Source organism: Cornus florida, unplaced genomic scaffold (assembly GCF_030987335.1).
Source record: "Cornus florida cultivar Cherokee Brave unplaced genomic scaffold, ASM3098733v1 CherokeeBrave_3.0.0_Hap2_Chr06, whole genome shotgun sequence".
In the NCBI taxonomy this organism is placed as follows: domain Eukaryota; kingdom Viridiplantae; phylum Streptophyta; class Magnoliopsida; order Cornales; family Cornaceae; genus Cornus; species Cornus florida.
This window is the reverse complement of record NW_026775576.1, coordinates 72092287-72116194: the sequence shown is the minus strand read 5'-3', so window position 1 is coordinate 72116194 and position 23908 is coordinate 72092287. Positions and strand designations below refer to the sequence as shown.

General features: G+C 36.1%; 1 protein-coding gene across 1 annotated transcript; it reads right to left on the bottom strand.

The window, feature by feature from the left end:
* Positions 1–1852: 1852 nt before the first annotated feature.
* LOC132312005 (glutathione S-transferase DHAR2-like) lies at positions 1853–18741 on the bottom strand. The gene is made up of 6 exons (XM_059810210.1): positions 18600–18741; positions 18210–18300; positions 17945–18088; positions 15353–15470; positions 15104–15244; positions 1853–2145 (listed from the first exon to the last, which is right to left on the bottom strand). Exons 1-6 carry the CDS (start codon positions 18655–18657, stop codon positions 2059–2061), a joined length of 639 nt encoding a protein of 212 aa, XP_059666193.1. The 5' UTR covers positions 18658–18741; the 3' UTR covers positions 1853–2058.
* Positions 18742–23908: the final 5167 nt, after the last annotated feature.

Below are 23908 nucleotides of genomic sequence, written 5' to 3'. Positions count from 1 at the left end.
AATTGATGAGTAAGTTATATTTGTTAGATTTTAATTTTTCTTTTTCATAAATATTTTACGACAACCAAATACCAAAAAATAAAAATATACTTTTTAAAAAATATTTTACACCTAAACAAACAAATGGAGCCTAAAACATGGGCTATTCAGCCTATTCAAAGCACCAAAAACCTCTTCAAAATTTTTAACACTCTATCTTGTTTCACTATTAACACATGGCATTTCTCCAACAATCACGTTCTTTTTTACTTGAAACATAGTTTCTCTTTTTTCTATATATTAAAAGATTAGTTTTTAATATTCTTGCTGAAAATCCCACAATATCTTTCACAAATTTGGTTAGAATTAAAGGAAGTTCAACCACAAATATTGAAAAGTTACGTAGCTTTTGGTTCAATCAGAAATTTGTTTTTTCCAATAATAATGTTATTAATAAAAATGTTAGTTTTCCAAATATATTATATATGTAACAAACCACTTGCCAAAAAGAAACTTCCACTAAAACCTTAGTGCTAAGGGGGTTACAGGATAGAACAAACAAGAAAAGTTTATCAAGATAACCTCTTGCCATTTGTTGTTCTGAGCTTCCTTCAAACTTCTGAAATCACTACTTACAAATTAAGTTCTTACATCCCCAAAATTCATTCTTCTGTTTCATTAATACGGGAATTTTTTCGATCACTGCCTGGTGTATATATGACGGGATTGCATAAGTCGGTGGTAAATTATGAGGTGTTCTAAGAAACTCAACATTACCATCATCAATTAGTCCTCCCACTTTAATTGTCCTGTTTTGAAACTGTGACTCACAATCAATTCATGTGAGTCACTGTTCCCAAAACAGGACAATTAAAATGGGACAGAGGGAGTATATACTTATATAATATATATATATATATATACATGCACACTTCATAACTATATGACTTATATTATTACACTAATATTACTTAATATAGTTTTTATATTATCTAATCATGCTAACACTTGAAACGATTAACTAACTATAAAGTATCAAAATGAAATAATGTTGAAATTGTCGCCCTCTTTTTCCTGCCAACTCCTATGTTGTGCTTCTGACTGTTTTCTATGTGGCCGTAATATAGGCTTGTGGTGGTTAAGACCCGGGATGGTGCACCCAGACACATTTAGGACGGATGCTTGGTGTAATATCGGATTAAGAACCGAGTCTGACTCTAATACCAACGATTACGAGATAGGTGCTAACACTCAACTCATATATACACATCCATTTTTCCATCTAGCACATTCATTTTTCCATCCAGATCCAATGTGTGACAATTAGACTAGGAATCGATTTAAGACCGGCATGGTGCCATCATGGGGCAAAAAATTGGGCTGTAAATTTGACCCGTGACCCATATTAATAGGGCTATTTTCAAATTCAAACCCCAAAAATAAAAAGAAAAAATTCACCCCCAATAATTTTAACGTTGCATCTAGGAAATTCTTAGAACAGACACTATATCATTGCTGGGCGGTAGACAATCAATTAATATAAGCACCATAGGGTGCAGGAAAAGGGTAAACCACCGTTAAATCAGGGTGAGAATAGGAATTCATATCGAGATCCAAATATACACTATTGGAATAGTATGACTCTTGCTAGATCATCATCATCAACATTCATGCCATTTTCTCATATGGATGAGATGACCGGATGAATTCTATTTTTCCATTTTCTTTAGATTTAAGTTCTTGTCAGCCTCTTTGTGGCTTACCTTCTAGGTAAACAACTCTTCCTCTTCTAATCGTTGCATCGTCTGGTCTCCTTAGATCCAATGTAGGGTTTGCAAACGTCAAGTCAGAATAACAGCAGAACAATTTACCAGGCAGAAGAACCTTGCACATATTAGCCAAATACAGCATAACCTTACATATTGATTGCAAATACCATAGGTAAAATAGATTCATACGTAGACAGATACATTTATTAAACATAGAGGTTCATCTGATTCCATTCTAGTCCTAGACACCATGCATAGGTTCAGAACTCTTGAGCGCCAAAAACATTTGTAGTCATAATTTAGACAAAATTCACGCATTAACCTTTGGCTCCCATCCTGCAATTACATGCTCTTTCGCAGCCTTGGTTTTCTCAAATGACTCCCGAGAAAAAAGCAGCTGTTGAACAAGAACATAAATATCATTAACATTAGACAACTTAAACAGCATCCATTTTCATATATATAGATAGAGAGAGAGAGAGAGAGATACATGTATGTATATACATACATATATAGAGAGAGATGCTTGTTATTCCAATTCCAGCTGTAATAGAAGTTTTATATGTAACACAAATTACTTTAGTTTATAACCAAAAAGGGCTCATCCTTAATTTATTTGGATTATTTGCGAGTGTGAGAATTAGCCTGTCATCTGTTAATTTCGTATCCATAATGTTAACGAATCAGCAGCTAAGAAGATCAGAAGGATCTTCCATATGTCTGAGTCAGGAGGGACTAGGTGATTCTACGAGAAAATCTGGTAACCTAGTTGTAAATTTCTCTCACTCAATGGATTTTAATCTACCAGACTAAGTTCCAAGGTTTGTCCCTCTTAGGGTTTTTTTTGCATAAATCTAGTGCATTTTTGTGTGATTGCTTAATTTATTTATATTTGCCTATACTTTAACTAATTCACATTGCTCTGTCTTAGATCAATTGTTAAACTTAAATCAATTGTTGATAATTAAAATTGAACCAAACCCATTCAGCCCCATCTAGATCTATTTTGGTCTTAGCGCATTTAGACATATCAAATCCTTCATGTTTCTAGGAAGTCAGTCCTTGCCCATGTCAATCACATAATTGAAGCTACCACAGATGCTGATTAGGCTAGAATTTAATGAAGACGTGAAACAGGAATGGAGTATTGTACATGTAAACCTAATCGGTGTTACATGGCCTCTCCTATTTCTTTAACGTACTTATGTCGACGAGACACGACATATGAAATACGTGTCCAACACACGTTTCCAGATTCTGTAACTTTGAGATGGAAGAAGAAAAGATCCAATTGTATATCTGTTCGCGCGGTTTTTGTTCCCTACGCCGGTCGATGGACTCTTCGTGGACGTGCCAGAGTATTTGTACAAAATACCCAAAATATGTAATTGAACACCAGCCTATCCCTTTTTCCGATGGCTGACTCTCAGGCGATTGTGTGGGAGAGAGACTAGTAAGAACTCCCAGCAAGGTTCTTTTATGCCTTGTTTGTAGCAAGGACTTTTAGAGTGTCTAAAGAAATGCAACAGCTGATGAATGTTTGAATGGATGGAATGGCCGAGTGAAGACAGGCGGCAAGAACTTAATCGATCGCCGGCCGAACGTGATGGCGAGAACTTAATCAATCGCCATCAGCCAAACACAATGGCAAGAATTTAATCGATCGCCACTGAAACGTGATAGCAAGAATTTAATCAATTGCCATCAGCCAAGTAATGACAAGAATTTAATCAATTGTCACTACGATTCAATGGCAAGAATTTAATCAATTGCCATTGAATTGAAAGCCTAACTAAAATTGCGTAATTAAAATTGGCATAATTGAAATTGAAAGAAAGTAAATGGCTGAATTGAAATAGTTGACAATGATCTAATCAATTGCCATTAAATTGAAATAAAGAAATTGATAGGAAAAAATGACGTAGAGTCAATTGAAAACATTTTTAGTTGAAATGCATATTTTGTGGTGGTGCTGGACGAATTGGAAATGGAATACAATACTTCTATTTATAGAAGTTCTATCTCAACTTATTTTCCTAATTAATTGCTAGAAAATCTCTTTACTCCTTGATTTTCTTCACTTTATTACTCAAACTAAACCACGTTCCAGTAGTCTTTTGCGTCTCTTCTCTTCTTGTTTCAATAGGAAAGTCCTTGCTGAAATCTCTCCTTGATCCAGTCAAATGCAAGTTGTCGAATTGTTGCTGAAAAGTTGCTAAAGAAGTTGCTAATTTTTAGCAACTTCTTTCCTTATACTTGGTCACCGTTTCTTCTCTTAAATTGCCCAAAAGCCATTTATCGCTTTTATATTCATGACGCGGCTGCCTTTTGTATTTTTCCTTGTTCCATCTAACTAGAATTCCTATAAAATAGGAATTCAGTTGTCTGATTTCCTTAAAACTTTAGTCTTTCCTTTCCTGTTAATAACCCAACTTGAATAAAGTCAAATGTTTGTTGCTATATTTTAGCAACTGCCTTGTTAATGAAGTGGCTGAATAACTTTCTCCAATACTTGCTCCTGATATTTCTTAACTGGCTGATTCCCTTGACGCCATGTTAAAAATACTTATCAGCTTTTCATTGGTCCACGTCATCGCTGAGATGGCTGCCAAGTTTTGGTGCCAACAAATGCCCCCTAAATTTCAAATGTCTTATCGGCCACTCAGGCCGATTAGATTTTTGGAATTTTTAAAACATGAAAGAAACTTGCAGCCAACAAGCTTCTAGACTTTATTTCTTCCGAACCACCTCTAAGTTGGTCTTTATTTTGCGTCAACCAGGACTGGCCGATCCTGGTTCTTCTATTATTCCCACAAAGATGGCTGATACCCCTCAAAATATTGGCCATTTATAAACCTATGATAGACCTCACCATTGAAGTTTCCCAACTCTACTAGTAAGGCATGATCGTGATCGGCCGGGATCAAGCAGTTATGTAATGTCATTTGGGCCGATCTAACTGGTTTCTGTTTTGAAAGAACAAAATTTTGCCAGTATGGAGCTTTTCTGATGGCTGATCCTCTTGAATTTTTATACTCCCATGGAGCTTCTGAAAGTACGCCATCCCATGTTTTTGAATAATCATTTTCTTTGATGACTTCAGCTATATTAGCCAAAAATACCAAAAATAGTATTTCTTTTGTGGCAGATTTTTTATCTGTCGGGTAAGCTTTCAGAATGTCAGCAGCCATGTTGGCCTGACGACTCCTTAATTCTTTATTTGGCACCTCAACAGCTAGCCGATGAAGCATTATCCACGGCCAAAATACCTTTCTGATTAACCCATCAGCCAGACTTCTTTTCATTGTGGCCGATAGTGGTCGCCCCATTTTATTTGTTCTTAACAGAACATGATTCTCTTTGTGTAGCACTGCATCGGCCATGCAAAATTTTGCATTAATTGGCCGATTCATTTTCTTCCGCGAATTTCTTCTCCACTTAACCCTTTTTAGTTTCCATCCCCGCTTTCTTTTCTTGAAATTCAGTTGAGGACGACAAGCTAAAAGAATTCTCTCAGCCAATGATGATTCTGGCTGAGGATTAGATACCACTCTCGTTCAAGCATTCTGGTAATCTGGCCGATTTGATCCTGAAATTCTTTTACCTTTCCATTTAGGGCAACAATCATGTTGTATGAGAGCCTTGACATTCGGAATGGCTGATGGTGTACTCTCGGTAACCTTAGGCTAATTCCCTTCATCAACCTTCCTTTTGGGAGCCTGGCCGATCACATTACTACCTGGTAAGAAAATATCATTGTCGACCTCCATGACTTCATCATCTGCTCCCTCTTTGGCAGATATGGTAGATGTTTGAGTGTCGAATGTGGCTGATTTTGGCTTTTTGTACATTGGTCGACCTATTCGCTTAAGGCCATTACCATATTCTTGCTTAATAGGATCAGCCAACTGAACCTTATCGACCGTCGTTGGCTGATTAAGATAATCAATGACCGGTCGATCTTGATTTACCACCAGCGGCTGATAATAATTCGGCCAGCCTTCTGGCTTATCATTGATCATTTTTTCAATGATCTCTATTAAAATTTTGTTTGAAGATTCGGCTTGGCCATTTGCTTGAGCATAGTATGGCGTAGAGGCTGACATATGAATATTCATGTTATGGCCGAATTGTAGTACATCAGTTACCCTAAATACTGTTGCATTGTCTGAAACAAATGTTTCTGGAATCCCAAATCTGTGGATGATGTTTTGTTCCATGAAATTAATCACTGTTTGCTGATTAACCGCTTTGCATGCCTTGGCCTCAACCCATTTAGTAAAATAATCTGTGGCAACAATCACCCAGTGATGGCCTTCGCTTGATGGTGGATTAATTTTACCAATAAGGTCAAGGCCCCAACCTCTGAATGGCCAAAGTTTGATTATTGGCTGCAATTCTTTTGCTGGTACATTTTGAATCGGCCCGTGTCTTTGACAAGCTTGACAACCTTTTGAGTAATCTATGCAATCTTTCCTCATTCTCGGCCAATAATATCCATACCTGCGAATCAGCCATCTCATTTTAATCCCAGCTTGGTGAGCCCCACAGCTGCCCTCATGTACCTCAGCCATAACCTGAAGTGATTCATCCTTGCTTATGCATTGTAGTAAGAGCCCATCTTCTAACCCTTTTCTGTATAGATCCCCATCTAGAAGCACAAAGTTGATCGCTTTTCTTTTAATACTTCTATCAGCCTTGATGTTTGGATTTCGAAGGAACATTATAAATGGTATCCTCCAGTCATCGTCGGCCAAATCTTCTACATCAATTGTCCAAGTATCAAACATAGTATTTCTCAATTCGGCCGATGGCAAAGATCTTCGTATTATCTTTATCAACTGATCTTCTATTCCGGCTGGTACTCTTATTCCAGAGGCTGCTTGAGCCATGCTGTTGGCCTCCTTATTCTGCCCTCTCGGCCAGAACTTAAGTTGAACATTATCAAATTGATTAATTAATGAAGTGGCCAGAGAATGAAACGGCCTTAATTGCCAACTTAGGCACTTAAAATCTTCAGAAATTTGGCTAAGGACTAAGTTTGAATCTCCCAAAATCTTTACATCTCTAACAGCCATTTCAATTAAAATCTCCAGGCCGATTATAAGCGCTTCATATTCGGTCTGGTTATTTGAACATTTAAAATCTAAAAAGAAAGAGAATGAAGCCTTTCTGCCAGCTGGCGAAATAATAACAATACCTGCTCCTGCTCCATCAGCCATGCTTGATCCATCAAACATCAAGATCCAAGGAGTTAAGAATATAGCTGATGACTCCAATTCATCATAAACCCATGGATCAATATCAGTTGAAGGATGATCGGCCAAAAAATCAGCCAGAACCCTTCCTTTTACTGATTTTTGTGAGACGTAGATAAAATTGAATTCCATCAAAGCCAAAGCCCACTTACCTATTCGGCCAGTGATCAATGGCCTTGATAGCATATACTTGATTACGTTAGTCTGACAAAGAATGTAAACATCAACAGGCCGCATGTATACTCTTAACTTCATGGCCGAATAGTACAAAGATAAACAAAGCTTCTCAATTGAGGAATATCTGCATTCTACATCAGTTAGTACTCTACTCAGGTAGTAGACAGCCTGCTCCTTTCCATGTTCATTGTCTTGTGCGAGCATACTACCAATTGATTCTTCTGCGGCCGATAAATAAAGCTTTAACGGCCACTTCTTTCTTGGAGGCATTACAACCGGGGGGTTTGCCAAATACTCTTTTATTTTGTCAAAGGCCTTCTGATGGGATTCGTCCCAATGAAATTTCTCATGTGACTTTAATTTCACTAAAGTCGAAAAGACATGCACTCGGCCAGCATGGTTAGAAATAAATCTTCTAAGAAAACCTACCTGGCCGAGGAACCTTTGCACTTGTTTTTTGTTGGCTGGGGCCCTAGCATTTATAATAGCTTTGACCTTGTTCTGATCAACTTCAATACCTCGTTTATGTACCAAGAACCCCAAGAAATTCCCGGCTGAAACTCCAAATGCACACTTCAATGGGTTCATTTTCAATTTGTGAATCCTCATCCTTTCAAAGGCCCTTTTCAAGTGTTCCAAATGCTGTCTCTTGGCCGATGATTTCACAACCACATCATCTATATAAATTTCCATGAATCGGCCAATCATATCATGAAAGATAGAATTCATTGCCCTTTGATAAGTAGCCCCGGCATTTTTTAGGCCAAATGGCATCACAATCCACTCAAAAGTACCAATTGACCCAGGACATCTAAAAGCCGTTTTATGAACATCCTCCTTGGCTAAATAGATTTGATTATAACCTGAATGGCCGTCCATAAAAGACAATATTTCATGTTTAGCGGCCGAATCAATAAGTTGATCGGCCACAGGCATTGGATACTCATCTTTTGGAGTGGCATTATTTAAATTACGAAAATCCACACAAACTCTAAGTTTGCCATTCTTCTTCATTACAGGAACAACATTAGACAACCATTCAACATACCTAACTGTTCGAATAAATCCTGCCTTAAGAAGTCTTTCAATTTCTTCTTTAATTTTGAGCATTACTTCCAAAGACATCCTTCTTGGTGGTTGTTTATATGGCTGAAAATCTTTCTTGATCGGTAATCTATGTTCTACCAATTTTCTAGACAGGCAAGGCATCTCTTCATAACTCCAAGCAAAGCAATCCTTATATTCATTTAATAATTTAATCAAATCGGCCTGGAATTTAGGCTCAAGCAAAGCACTAACAAATAATGGCCGATTATCTTTTTTAGTACCAACATTTATTTCCAATAAAGGATCTTGCACCTCTGCTTTATTATCTTCCATCCTGGAAGGGGCTGACTCCAAATCTTCAAGTTAGATTGCATCCAGTTTTTCGAAACCTTCTTCAATTATATCGGCCGTGATGGCCGATACCTCTTCATATAGTTGTTCTTCTCTGGCCAGTCTCTTCTCAACCAGATATGCTTTCAGTCTGATGCAAGCAGCCCTGAAAGCTTGCCGCTTCTTTTCTTCATTGGTTTTGTGATCCATCAGTAACATCTTCAATGTCCTTGATGGTCGACCTGAAAATATCAATTTTCGGCCGAGCTGCTTCTGACAATAATTCTTTAATATCAGCATTAATTAAATTCTTCTTCATTGTTGCCGCTGCTGGTCGTCCCATCCTGTTAATGCCAATAAATTTGATAGGTACAACAGTTTCATCATAAAGTGCAGCCTCAGCCGAATACACCCTAGCTATAAAGGGTTTGTTATCGGCCTCAACAATTTTTACCTCATTTCCATCCCAAAAAATCAACATTTGATGCAAGGTTGATGGGATGCACATGTTAGGATGAATTTAATCTCGGCCTAAAAGGAGATTATAGGCCGCGGTTGAATCAATGATAAAGAAAGCCGTAAAGGATGTCTTACCGCCAATAGTAATTTCCAAAGGTAGAATACCTTTGGTGTTACTAGATCCTCCATTAAAACCACTGATGGCCACGTCCGTTGGAACTACATCATCCATGGTTTTACCCAATTTCTTCAAAGTAGTTGATGGAATGACATTCACCACCGAACCATTGTCAACCAAAACCCTATTGATTGGCTGACCCTCAACCCATACTTTAACATACAACGGCCTCAACTGCTGTGTCATGGACAAAGGTGGTTTTTCAAAAATGATTTTATCGGCCTTAGATGGCTGATCCTGAGAGATCAATCCTATCCCGGCCGATGAACTTGTCGAATCGTTCTTAATTTCTGAAGATTCAACCTTTTCCTCCTGCTTGGCTGACTCAACATCCCTGTTCACCGTTGGTTCTATCCTTGCTTCAAACACAGAAGGCAAAACAAATACCATGTTACAATTTACCTTATCCGGGAGAGAACCAAAACGAATTCTGTACTTGGCCGCATGCTTTGGATCCTGGTCGGGCTGATCATCTTTTTCTTCATAAAAGCATGCCTTATTCTCAAATGATGTAGCGACCTCCATGTCTTCAGCCACCACTGGTTCATTTTTTCTTTCTAGTTGATCATGGTCGATCTTGTCTTCTTTCCTTTTGAGTTCTGCATTTTTCCTTTGCATCCTCCTTTTTTGAGTACGTGTAGGAGGCTGCTTAGGAAACTTTGGGTGACTTACTCGAGTCCATCTGCCATGGTCAACCAAAGGAGGTCTAACCGTTCTTACACGACTAGATTCTTCTCCTTTTTGAACCCATATTTCTGACTGAATTGTTGGTTTCCTTTTGAAACTAGGATAAAAATGTTGTTCTGGCAGGACTCTATCGGCCATCGATGACCGAATGATTCTCACTGCCCTCGGCCCATTTTCTCTAAATATTGATCGATTGATTTCTTCGTGATTCTGTCTAGGCTGATGGCCTAACCTTTCATGGACACTGCGCTTTCTGGTTGATTGGAAATAGCCCCTCTTGTCTGAGTCATTCCTTCGACCTTTGCAATTTGGACAACAACCATGGTTGATGAGGGCAATTTGAGCTTCTCTTAACTGAGTTTCCAAGTCCTTAACTTTCTGCTCATCATTACTGGCCGATGAACTACCAAGAACTTTTGGTAATCTTTCCTGTCTACCATTATCAGCGGCTTTTTCAGTTGCCAGGCTGATTACATTGGTACTGACAATATTAGGAAATGGATCGCCATCGACCCCTATTACATCTGGCTTCTTTTCAGGGAATTTCAATACACCTTCATCGATAGATTTCTGCAATACATTTCTAAATACATAACAATTGTTAGTAGTATGATTCCATGAATTATGAAATTTGCAGAACTCTCTTCCTTTTAAATCATTGGTAGATGGTATATTGTGTCCTTTTGGCAGAACGATTTGTTTGTCGGCCAACAAATGATCAAAAATTTGTTCTGTTTTGGCCAGATCAAACGTATAAACCTTACCAGTATCAGCCGTACCCTTCCTGGCTGATGAAGTCGATGGCTGAGTACCACTGGTGGATACATTTTGTTTTGTTAAAGCATCACATACATAAGGTTTCTTTAGAATGACTTCGGCCAAATTAGCTTCAAAATCTTCCTCTTCGACCATATCAGTTGAATAAACTTCATAGTTGGGGTCCCTATAGTACGTACCTTTAGAGGAATTTTTTCGTTCTTTCTCCTCTTTGAGAACCAACTCATACCTGGTAGCTTTCTCGGCCAGGTCATACATGTCACGAAATGGAACTCCTTCAAACCTCTTCCGAAGTTCAAAATCAAGGCCGTTCAAAGCCAAACGAATGTACTCCTGTTCTGGAAGAGGTACACGACATCTTAATCTTGCTCTCCTGAATCTTGCAATGAATGTCTCGACCGATTCACTAGGCAATTGACTTAGCCTGGATAAATCGGCCAGAGTAGGTTCTGTCTCCGTACGGTAGAACTGATTGTGGAATAATTCCTCCATCTGTGGCCAATTAAAAACAGAGTTAGGAGGTAGACGAATATACCACGAAAAAGCTGCCCCTGTCAAAGAGTTAGGAAAAAGTCTCAATTTCAACCACGGGCTAACACTGGCCTCTCCACATTGAACCGTGAATCGGCCAATGTGTTCCACGGTCGATTGAGTCCCCTCTCCACTAAAGGTTACAAAGTCAGGGACTTTATATCCTCTAGGGAACTTAACTTGGTCTACCACTTCTGGATAAGGAGTTCTATAAATTGGTCGGCCGGCACCTCTAAGTTCCAAGCCATATTCTTCTGTGAGTAAATCAGCTAATTGTCTTCTATCTAACATGACTTGAGGTTGCTGATTTAATATTGGTGGTACCTGATTAAAAACTGGCGGCTGATTAGCCGCTGGTTGATAGCAATTCGGCCAATCATGTGGCTGATTAGCCATATTCTGCCCCTCGAGCCCTAGCTGTGGCGGCACATAGGGTTCGGTGGCCTCCACCTGATCTGATTGCCCCCCGAGTTCAAAGGCATCCGAGGAGGGTTTAGTAGAATTACCTGTGGCTGCGAACCTGCTACTGGTGGCTAATTAGAACCTGCCAACGTAGGCTGAGGATAGCTTTCTACCCAGGTGAGTAGCGTATGAACCGGCTGACTTGATGTTGCAACTGGTTGGAGTGTCACTATTGGCGGCCATGGCTGTGATGTTTCAATGGCCCTCTCTGGCCGAGCAGCTTGGGATAGATTCGGCTGAGAAGCCGATTCCTGATTGTTGGAGCTGCTAGCTTGAGTCGGCTTGTTCAAAATAAAGGCTGAGAGTTGGGACATATTTTCATGCAAGTCGTTGTAGCGTGCTCCCATCCTTCCCATTGCATCTACCAAGGAGCTAACCTGTGCTTGAAGTACGGCTAACTCATCAGTAGGACCTGCTGCAGAGTTCTCAGCCTGTACTGGCTGATCGCCTTCCTCCAAATCTTCATCAGTAGCCACGGCCTTAGAATTTTTTGTGGGCCGCGGCATATTTGCCTCTTTTATAACACTCTAGTAGCGGTCCCACCGGGCGTGCCAAAACGTGTTCGCGCGGTTTTTGTTCCCTACGCCGGTCGATGGACTCTTCGCGGGCGTGCCAGAGTATTTGTACAAAATACCCAAAATATGTAATTGAACACCAGCCTATCCCTTTTTCCGATGGCTGACTCTCAGGCGATTGTGTGGGAGAGAGACTAGTAAGAACTCCCAGCAAGGTTCTTTTATGCCTTGTTTGTAGCAAGGACTTTTAGAGTGTCTAAAGATTTGCAACGGCTGATGAATGTTTGAATGGATGGAATGGCCGAGTGAAGACAGGCGGCAAGAACTTAATCGATCGCCGGCCGAACGTGATGGCGAGAACTTAATCAATCGCCATCAGCCAAACACAATGGCAAGAATTTAATCGATCGCCACTGAAACGTGATAGCAAGAATTTAATCAATTGCCATCAGCCAAGTAATGACAAGAATTTAATCAATTGTCACTGCGATTCAATGGCAAGAATTTAATCAATTGTCATTGAATTGAAAGCCCAACTAAAATTGCGTAATTAAAATTGGCATAATTGAAATTGAAAGAAAGTAAATGGCTGAATTGAAATAGTTGACAATGATCTAATCAATTGCCATTAAATTGAAATAAACATTTTTAGTTGAAATGCATATTTTGTGGTGGTGCTGGACGAATTGGAAATGGAATACAATACTTCTATTTATAGAAGTTCTATCTCAACTTATTTTCCTAATTAATTGCTAGAAAATCTCTTTGCTCCTTGATTTTCTTCACTTTATTACTCAAACTAAACCACGTTCCAGTAGTCTTTTGCGTCTCTTCTCTTCTTGTTTCAATAGGAAAGTCCTTGCTGAAATCTCTCCTTGATCCAGTCAAATGCAAGTTGTCGAATTGTTGTTGAAAAGTTGCTAAAGAAGTTGCTGGAAAGTTGCTAATTTTTAGCAACTTCTTTCCTTATACTTGGTCACCGTTTCTTCCCTTAAATTGCCCAAAAGCCATTTATCGCTTTTATATTCATGACGCGGCTGCCTTTTGTATTTTTCCTTGTTCCATCCAACTAGAATTCCTATAAAATAGGAATTCAGTTGTCTGATTTCCTTAAAACTTTAGTCTTTCCTTTCCTGTTAATAACCCAACTTGAATAAAGTCAAATGTTTGTTGCTATATTTTAGCAACTGCCTTGTTAATGAAGTGGCTGAATAACTTTCTCCAATACTTGCTCCTGATATTTCTTAACTGGCTGATTCCCTTGACGCCATGTTAAAAATACTTATCAGCTTTTCATTGGTCCACGTCATCGTTGAGATGGCTGCCAAGTTTTGGTGCCAACAATATCAAAGAATTCCTACTTCTAAGATAGACAGAATCTATATTTTTCCACCATATTCACTTAAATTCCATTTATTTTTAAGTATATTTTACAGAATAACAGCATCATATGTTACACTTTTATATAGCATATTTGTTTTTAAATATGAAAGACGTGTTCAAATACCCGTATCCAAATTTTAGACATGTTTCAAGCTGAATCCACGTGTCCTAAGATTTAGGATTCAAGGAGGTCCAACAATTAGACACACACTCGCACTACATGACTTAAGTCTAGGTAAGGTAGATCCCATTGATTGTAATTCTGACAGTTGATATGCTAACTTGTTCATGAACATGTAACTTCCGCATAGCACTTTTGAACACAAATACGTATGGGCATGGACCAATCGTCCCTTTGCTAGCCCATCAGCCACTCCTTACCTCACAGGAAAGAAAGAATAAAGGAAAATAGTTGAACAAAGTCTAGAAAAAGGAAACAAAAGTTCCCAGTTGATGAAGAGCCTAGAGGTATCACCACAACCCTGGCTAATCCAGAAATGCACTAGTGCAGCGACATTGACCATATTTTGTACAGATAACTGCAGATCACTAGAAAATTGACACACGACAGTGATTTGAACTTAAAGTGGCTTCGATATATCTTTCAAAATATTCTTTTTAGATGACAAGTGCAACCAGCTACCCAGATAGTACCATGTGCCATAACACAAACAGAAGCATCAAATGGTGCAAATCAGTAAAGTGTTCACGCATATGCTAGATGTGTGTGTGCGAAAGGAGAGGGGGAGAGAGGGTATTATAACGCCTAAAATAAGCCAAGAACGGAGAGTAAACAACACTTCTATAACATTAGTTTGAGGGGCCGCAGGGGGAGGGGGTGGATTCGCATCTTTAATGCACATGTTGCAAAAGAAAGTGTTATGACAAATGCAACGAACTCAAGTTGAACCAAGAATCATGACAGAAATTAAACACGCCACACAAAGAACATAAAGATTTATACGTGGTACGGCAACAGCCTACGTCCACGGTTGGGATCCGGCGAAAGTTTTCACTATATGTAAAATCGGATATTACAAGTTTTCAGCCCCACTCTGTTTCTGTACAAATATTCTCTCTCGTCCACCACTCCAAACCCTAAGCGCCCTTACATATCGGGCTACAAGAGACTAATTAGAGTCCACGAACCATGAGCAAAAAATGGGTCAAAAATTTTCCTCGGCCTCTTGGGCCCACACAAAGCTCATCCAACGGGTTGTCGGGTTATAAGACACCAAATTCGGGCCACAATATCACAGAAAAAATTGCCTGAGTATGTTCCTACTTCAAAATTCAAATAAGCCGTCCAAATTGCACTCACAAACTTTAAGGAATGCCCAACCCCGTTTGTATTGGATAAAGGTAAGGATGATGATGAAACTTCCCACACAGTTTATTGAACTAAAGTTATGTTCAATATAAAGTTTGTAATTCTTTTTTTTTCCAGATTGGATGAATTTTGGTAAAAAGTTCTCCAAACATGGATGTGCATGCACATGCACACACACAAAATAAGAAAAAATTTGCAATGACAAGAAACTAACTGCATACCTTCATGTAATTACGGACATGAACCAAGCTTTCAGGGACAGTCCACTTCTTGAAATGGCCAAGAGCCACCTCGAGATGGTACAGTTTCGGTGCCAAACTTAAATCAACAGCGGAAATATTTTCCCCATTTATGTAGGGTCCCTGAGTATATCAACTAATTAAGAAGTGCTGATTTCTAAAGCAAACAATCGAGTCCAAATTTTGACTCCTTCATATATGATACTTAAATGCTTTTGTCTACACACTTACATGTGCCTTGAGATGTTCATCCAATGCTTTCAACTCATCAAGCAAAGCCTGCTCTGAACCATCGCTGGGATCCTTGCTCTTCAAGAACTTGACAAATGCAGGGAATATTTTGGACCCTCTACAATCTCTCAGTAGGCAGATAAAAAATATCGGTAAAGAAGCATTCAAAATTCAGATCAAGCCCCCAAAAAAATGACTTTGGAAAAGAAAACACGGGGCTTCTTTGATGGCAGTTTCTGAAAACAGGTATTTGTTCTTCAAGAAATATTGAAGTAAAAAGTTAAAAAGTTATTTGGCTCATTGTTTTTCAATTCTATAATTAATTATTATTAAACTGATTAAGATTGGGGAGGGCAAGGGGGGAATCAAGTTCCTGGAACATTAGTGAAATTTCTGTTATCTGCCTTCCGTTTTCCAGTTAAAAGTAGTAAAATGAGTTAAAGCTCAAAATTCACTAAGCCGAACAGGATTTCAATTTCCATACAGCAATTCCTTTTGCTGACACCCAAAAAGAAAAGTAACTTATGAAATAACAAACAAATGCAGGATCAAAAGATATCCTAAAGCATGAAACTCTGAGTTCTAAGCAAAATATGGATTCGTGCTGAACCCATGACAATTTATAAAGAAATAACTATGAATCTACTTTGAACTTGGAAGGCTAAAAGAGGAACGTATAAACAAGGACAAAAAGAGATAAAAACACCAGGCCATTCTACCAAGCAGGACTAAGGGCCCGTTTACTAACAAGAAGTAATTCGTACTTTTACTTTTTTCAAAATCAAAATTATAATTTTGAATTCTTGGGTTGAAACAGAAAGTAAAATAAGGTTTAGTAACGCTGACTATTTTCATAAATTTAAAAGTAAAATAGAGAGAGTGTGTTTAATAAAAATTGTGTTTTGGCTTTTGTTTCCTGACTTGGGAATATAGTTAGTTGTATTTAGAGACTTAAAATACTTGCATATTATTTGTTAGAAAATTGAAATTTCATGTAATAAACCTTATAATAAGAAGTTAAAAGTACAATCAAAATAGAAGTGTATGGATAATTTGAACTCCAATCCCCAAGGGGTGTACTAGTTGGGAAAGACTTGAGGCCTAGTGCCTTATGGAGCTTCAGGTCTCAGGATCGATTCTTGCTAGGTGCAAACAATTCCTTGGAGGGAGTGTGTGAGTACCAACTAGGAAAAAAAAATTAATAATAATTTGAACTCCAATTAATTGAACCATACCAAGTATTGGTATGATCATGTCATGATAAAATGTTTCATGCCTCAATTTTGCATCCGATGGTAAACAAGGAGACTCTCTTTATACTCTCCATATGTGACATTAGCTCTCAAGATTGAATTCCAACAAATCAAATTCAAATTGCACTCAATTGGGGTGGTTTCAAATTCTTCCCGAGTATTCTCAATCTGGGAGGTTTCAAATACTTCCCGACTATCTTCAATTTCAGTGGTTTCAAATGGTATTGCACTACCGTAGAAGTGATCAAAGAAATTGAAGATTTCACTGTGGGTGTTGGAGAAGGCTTGCCTTGATCTGGGTTCGATTATGGTGATTAGTTATAGAGACCCAAAGGCTTAAATTTAATGGGTAGAAGAGTTTGGGCAGATGTAGATATGGTGGGTTCGAAATGAGAAGCCTTGAAGAACAAACATAAAGAATGAAGGTTATAAGATTTTTGAAGCCTTCGGTGGCGTCGTCCATCACCGGTGGTTGAGACCAACAGTGGGAGATGAATAAGGCTAGAGAGAAGAATGAGTCCAGACGTTGCTGGAATGGAGATGAGAGACAGTGATGTTGTTGTCAAATTGTTAGTGGTTGTCTCCAGTGGTGTTGTCCGTCGCCGGTAGATTCAGGGATGAGATACTGGTTCGAAGAGAGAGCGTGGAGAAGATAGAGTGGTGAGCACAGGGAGAAGAGAGCAGATGTTATAAACGAGATGGCATGCTTAACTTAGTCGATTTTATTTGGGATGAACAGTGTCCTGTGTGGTAACAGTGTAGGAATCAATTTCCTGCCAGTCGAAAGTATGGAAAGCATCAAAAAGTCACTTTTCACTTTCTTCGTTAAAACTGATTTCACTTTCTCTTTTTAGAATTCAGAATCAGTATTAAACATAATTTTACTTTTATTTCTACTTTTTTAGAATTGAACAGGCCCTAAACAAAATAAGCATATTTGTTTTGAAAACCAGCTCTGAAAATCCTGAGAATTAAAAGCATGACGACCATGTTCTGGTTGTCTTAAGCTTACTGTTGAAAGCAAATAAAATTGTTATACATAGTTGCCAGGAAATGGTCTTTTATTGCGACAATTTTAAGAAACCGTTTTCAAACTGGCTTTCAGTTTTTCATTTTTTAGAACAAAAAACTGTTTCTAGAAACAATAACATCAGACTTAATTTTTGCTAGATCCACCAATACACATATAAAATTAAAATCATCAACTAAGAAGATTATGTCTAAGAACTACAAAAGGACATTATGGTTTAATTAACATACAAATCCTCTGGAAATGGTCTGAGATTATGTGTGTGTGGAAAGAGTGAGTTTGTGAGTGAGAGAGAGAGAAGATGCATACACAGAGGACAATTCTGGGGGAGGAGAGAGAGGAGGGTCGGGGTGATTTTCTTCAATAATTCCAACAATGACATCAGAATCAGGAACCCATTTGTCGTCGGATTTGATCACTGGCACTTTCCCTTCTGGGTTGGCCTCCAAAAACCTAACAATCACCAATCACAACAGAAATAACACAAACCCAATAGTTTAATACACATTAAAAAAAACACACACACACAACACACAAACATGTTTTCAGAAAACAAAAAAGCACTCAAATTTACCACTGGGGTTTGTCGCTGGTATTGATCAGATGAATCTTGTAAGGGATTTTCTTCTCCTCCAAAGTCAGAAGTACCCTTTGGCTAAATGGACCTAAAACCCAGAAACAAACACATCACGCACAAATTTGTTGCAAGATCATAGAAATCTAACCACAACCCATGAAACAATTGATCATGTATATATTATATGTGTGTGTGTTTATTTGTGTGTATGTTTAGCTGAAACTCAGAAAGCATCACATCACCCACAAATTTGTTACAAGAATCACATATATCTAACCACAATCCACGAGACAATTGATTATATATATATAAATATATGTATGTTTGTTCATGTGTATGTGTGTTTGTTTGTGCACATTAGATAGAGAGCTGGGTGAGAGATCTTACAGTCTCCAAGAATTTCAGGAGCACCCACTGCAGCCTTAGCACAGACCTCCACACCCATTGTTGAGAGAGTTGTTCGTAGTATCTGATGAAGTATAGGAGAACAAGAGATAACATGAATCCCACTATCACTATATAATATATAGATTGATAATGTAGATAGGGAATGTTACATCAATAAATGTTTTTTTGTCAACAATCAATAAACATTTTGTTTTTTTATTTTTATTTTTCCCTGCTAGAAGGTTCTGGTATTTCCTGCCAACCACAAATTACAAAAACAGAGAAAAACTTCCGCAATAAATTGTATCTATATTTTAAGTAATAAAAAATCTCTGTAAATATACATTTCATGAATCACGACTAAAAATAATAAAGCTTAATATACATGAAAAATGAATAAATCAATTCAAATGTCTATTCTGAATTGTCGCCTTTTTTAAGAAAATCGTCCAGCATTAATAAACATATTTTTTGTTTTGAAATCTTTTTTCTAATAATGATAAAATATAAGAACATATATATAATTTTATTTTTAAGTTCAAACAAATGCATACACTCACAATTTTATCCATAACAAAATTTAAAGAAGAAGAGATTATACTAAATGAATTAATAATTAAAATGTTATTGACACTAAAATAATATATATATATTAAAATAGTAGTATATTAGTATAGATAATTATAAGCACATTTCTCATTTTTCTATAATCAAAACATCTTTTATACTATAGTTGGTTGGAAAGAATGATTAAGAAAGAATGGAAGAAAAGGGCATCGATCATCCCGCTTAACACCTGTTTTTGTAAAGTTTTTTTATTCCTTAAAAATTAAAGAACAGAGGAGGGAGTAAAATAAAAATTCTCCTGCAAATAATGTCAATTTTAACATTTAATTACTTACAAAATCACTTATTAAATCTTACATAAATTGTTTTATATCAATAATAAGAATATAGTGATAAAAAAAATACTAATAAAAATTATTAGGCTATGTTTGGTTGTATGAAATTGAAGTTTTAGAATTGAAATTGATAGAATTTTAATTAAAAAATTAAAAGAATTAGTTCAATTTTCTGATTTACTTTTATCAAATTTCACCAATTTTAATTTTAGGATCTCAATTTTATGAAGTCAAATGTAGTTTTATTTTCTTCTTAATTTTTATTATTCATTTCATTCAATCACACAAAAAGTGATGGACATTTTTATTTTTTTTAAATGCCTCATTCATTCCTTCCTGAATATATATATATATATAACAAATTAAAATTGATATATCAGTGTAAATCAATGTGCAAAACAACTGAATTGTGAGAGTCTAAATGGAATGAATTATACATGTTTGAATCATGAGCCATTTTGCGTCCAGGTTCACTACTAATGAAGCTTATACCATTCTCTCTTTCTTTCTTAATTAAGGGCAATGAAATTTTTTTTTTTTAAATCATGTTTGAGACTTTTCATCCACATATGATGGAGGTTAATGCCTAAAAATAAAAACTACTTTTTTTTATAAAGAAAGTAAGAAAGATTAGAAATTAAATTAGTAGTTAGTAGATTTAAAGAGTCAAAGTTTATCATTCTAAGGTTTATAGAAGGTGCTAACCCACTAAATTATGATTAGTATTTACTTAAAGTATAAATTGTGCTTAGGTCAATATTTTACTCCAATCATTAGAATAAAGTGGAACGTTTTACAAATGTTCAATTGACTTTATGGTGTCACTTATTTGGGGGTTCTCAACATATGTGGTTGAAATCAAACGGTCCGCATTAATTTTGGGGTCACCTAATTGTCAACATGTGTGAGAAAATAAGTTCACTTGTGTACATTTTCTAACACTCAATTATATATTCCCCTTTTTATAATGGCATGACAATACTAAAAGCAAAAGCATGAGAATGACGTGCGTCTCCACTACTTTAATTCTATCACATTGGAATGGTCAGGCCAAAAAAAAAATAAAAAATAAAAAAAAGTCACATTTGAATATACTAAGTAATATCTGCCACTTCTTGTGTGCCGTCACTTATCACATTTTAATCACCTTTCCTTTTTTTATATGTTATATTCCTTCCACTGATGAATATATTTCAACACTTTTTACTTGCTAGTCTTTAGAAAATGGAACCTCTGCCTATTAGTGTTGCCTACACACCCCAGTCAACATAGAAAGTTTGTTGAACAAAGTATGTGTGGACTTTCTCAATTCCCAACTCCCAAGTCTCAAGTAGTATAGCATGTTTGACAAGTGATCGATCCGTTCGTAATCATTAAAATAATATAATAGTGCAATATATGTGTATCTTCTTAAATTAACTAGTTTGATCGATTTATATTAATATTCTTTTAATATCGTTACATCGCAATTATAAGCAATATCGTGACGGTATGATATTGTGACTGCGAAGTGCAAACCATGAATACCATAAGCTATAGCCTCCATTAATAATAATATACAACCAATTTATGCTAATGCAAGACAATTCTATGAGTTGTGCCACAAAATTTATTCTTGTATGATAATTTTTCATTTTATATCAAGTTAAACAACTTTTAGAATATTTTGTTGTTTTTCCCTGTGAGTGCAAATTCATTTTATAGGTCGAAAATTTTGTTTTATTTGGTAACCTTTTGATTTCATGAAGAATAGTGATAATCACATATAACAGTTATAATAAATTGTCTAACCGAATGATTTTGAATCGTTACTTATGCAAAATACAAGCAAGTGAAGGGTTCCATTCGATTTTGAGGCTTTTTCAGTTCATACGGAGAATCATCTATTTTGGAATAAAAACTAGACTCTAAAACCACTTTCCTTAGTTCAAGATAGCGGTTTGCGAGTGATCACTCAAACGAACAACCAGTGGATGCATCGATCCTACTAAGTTTCATCATATATAAGATGAATGATATCGGGCACCACGTGCATCGAAACCCCTAGATGACCAATTAAAAGTAATAGGTCTGACAATTCACTACAACTATTTGACGTAAAAATCATTTTTCTTTCACAAATGAACAATATTTGCCTACTAACCGGTGAGTAAGTCTCCTGATTACAAAATTAAAAAGTAAGGATGACATACTCACCAGCAAGTAGACAAGTATTATCCTTCACAAATTTTGAATGTTCAAATAGAATTCTTATAATTAGAATACATGGAATTAAAAATGGGTTTTGGATTTGATGTTAGGAATAAATTAACGGAACTTGATGGGATCTGAAAAAATAAATCCAATAATTAATTTTTCTCTTTCCAGTCCTAGATTCCAAAGCAATATATTTTTAACTCAAACTAGCAACACTTTTATTGTCGTCAGATCACTCTACCTATCTGGAATAAATTCGTTGAAAACTTGACATGACATTAAATGAAAGACTAAATTCTAAAGGAAGGAACGTTGGTGTAATGTTACATATCCACCTAGACCATCTAACACAAGTCCAATTGGAGAACATCTAAGTGGTGCAGTCAGTCCCTTTCGTTCTCCAAGTGGGCTTGCAAATTGAGTTTAAATTGCTTTGGAATTTTTCTATTTTTAAATTTAAATTTATTTATTTTTTACAAGCCCACCTAACAAGTTTCAGGGATAAATCCAAAATACATCAGCAACAACCATACAAATCCCACAAAGATCAATTTGAATTTATTTATTTTTTACAAGCCCACCTAACAAGTTTCAGGGATAAATCCAAAATACATCCGCAACAACCATTAAAATCCCACAAAGATCCAAATTGCTCATTGTTAGGATTCGAACCCAATCCATCACGTACCAGCCCAGGTTCTTGTCAGCGCTAGGTCACATTGATCAAGGCCCAGTCCCGATCAAAGTATTGCGTTGGCCGCACGTGAAGGTGATTTGGCGCGCGTGTCGCTTCGTACGACGATACCTGGCATCAATTTTTTTTTAAAATAACTGAATATTGCTATATCCACTCCCAACTTTCTACATCCAATATTCAATATTCCGTGTGGTCCTATATTTCCCTTTCCCCATAAATTTTCAATTCATTGACCAAAAATTAAAATAGACTGTTTTAACATAGAATGTGATCTATCACTTTACTGAAACATTTTTTTTAATTTTTTTATAAAACTTAAAATTAAGTACGAAATGTGTTGAAGTTTATAGATAGTAATTAAATTATTATTATTATTATTATTATTATTATTATTATTATTTTTAAAATTTTGAACATTTAGTGATAAGTAATGTGTTCATAATTTTATATTTAATCTCATTTTAGATGGAGCCTTCCGTTTTCAATAATATTCAAATTATATCATTAAACGCGTGTAAATTAAATGCTTAATTTATTAAGAATTAAGCGTTAAATTAAATTATTAAACAATAATTATTTAATAACTTTATAGTGACCTAACAATTATTTTTAAGTGCAGTTCTAAATTATAGTTTGCATCGTGTGCTTGGTAAATCTGTCAATTTCAAAAAGCCTTGATTCAAAAATGATTTCCCCAAAGTTTTCATCTTCTAGAATTAAAAGTAATAAATATTAAAGAATATTTTAGATTTTTAACATTTTTAAAGATCTATTTGAATCTCATTTTGTTTGTCATTGTTAAAAAAATAGTCAAGTTATATAATAAATCAAAACTTGTCACTATAAATGATTCTTTTTTTTTTTCTTTTTTTCTTGTCTTAACGAGATTTTAAGTATTTCAGTTTGACAGAATATAATGGAAAATGTAAGGAGCCTTAGTATTTGCACATTCGATGTATATTGCTCATTTATTTATTTATTTATTTTGGCATTTTGATCATTTATTTATTACCATACCACAAATATTTATGACTGATAGTTATGAATACGTTGAATTATTATTAGTATTCATGGCAAAAGACTGAAATCTCATTTTGTTTGTCATTGTTGAAAAAATAGTCAAGTTATATAATAAATCAAAACTTGTCACTATAAATGATTCTTTTTTTTTTTTTTTTTTGTCTTAACGAGATTTTAAGTATTTTAGTTTGACAGAATATCCTTGAAAAAGGTAAGGAGCCTTAGTATTTGCACATTCGATGTATATTGCTCATTTATTTATTTATTTATTTTGGCATTTTGGTCATTTATTTATTACCATACTACAAATATTTATGACTGACAGTTATGAATGCGTTGAATTATTATTAATATTCATGGCAAAAGACTGGAGCGGAAGTAGCAAAAACAGTTAGCAGAAAAATTGGATTCAGATAGTGTACCAATCTGGGCGCAAAATGTGCGTTGACGACATTAACGTTGGTCGGCGCGTAAATAGATTCAAAACGACAAAA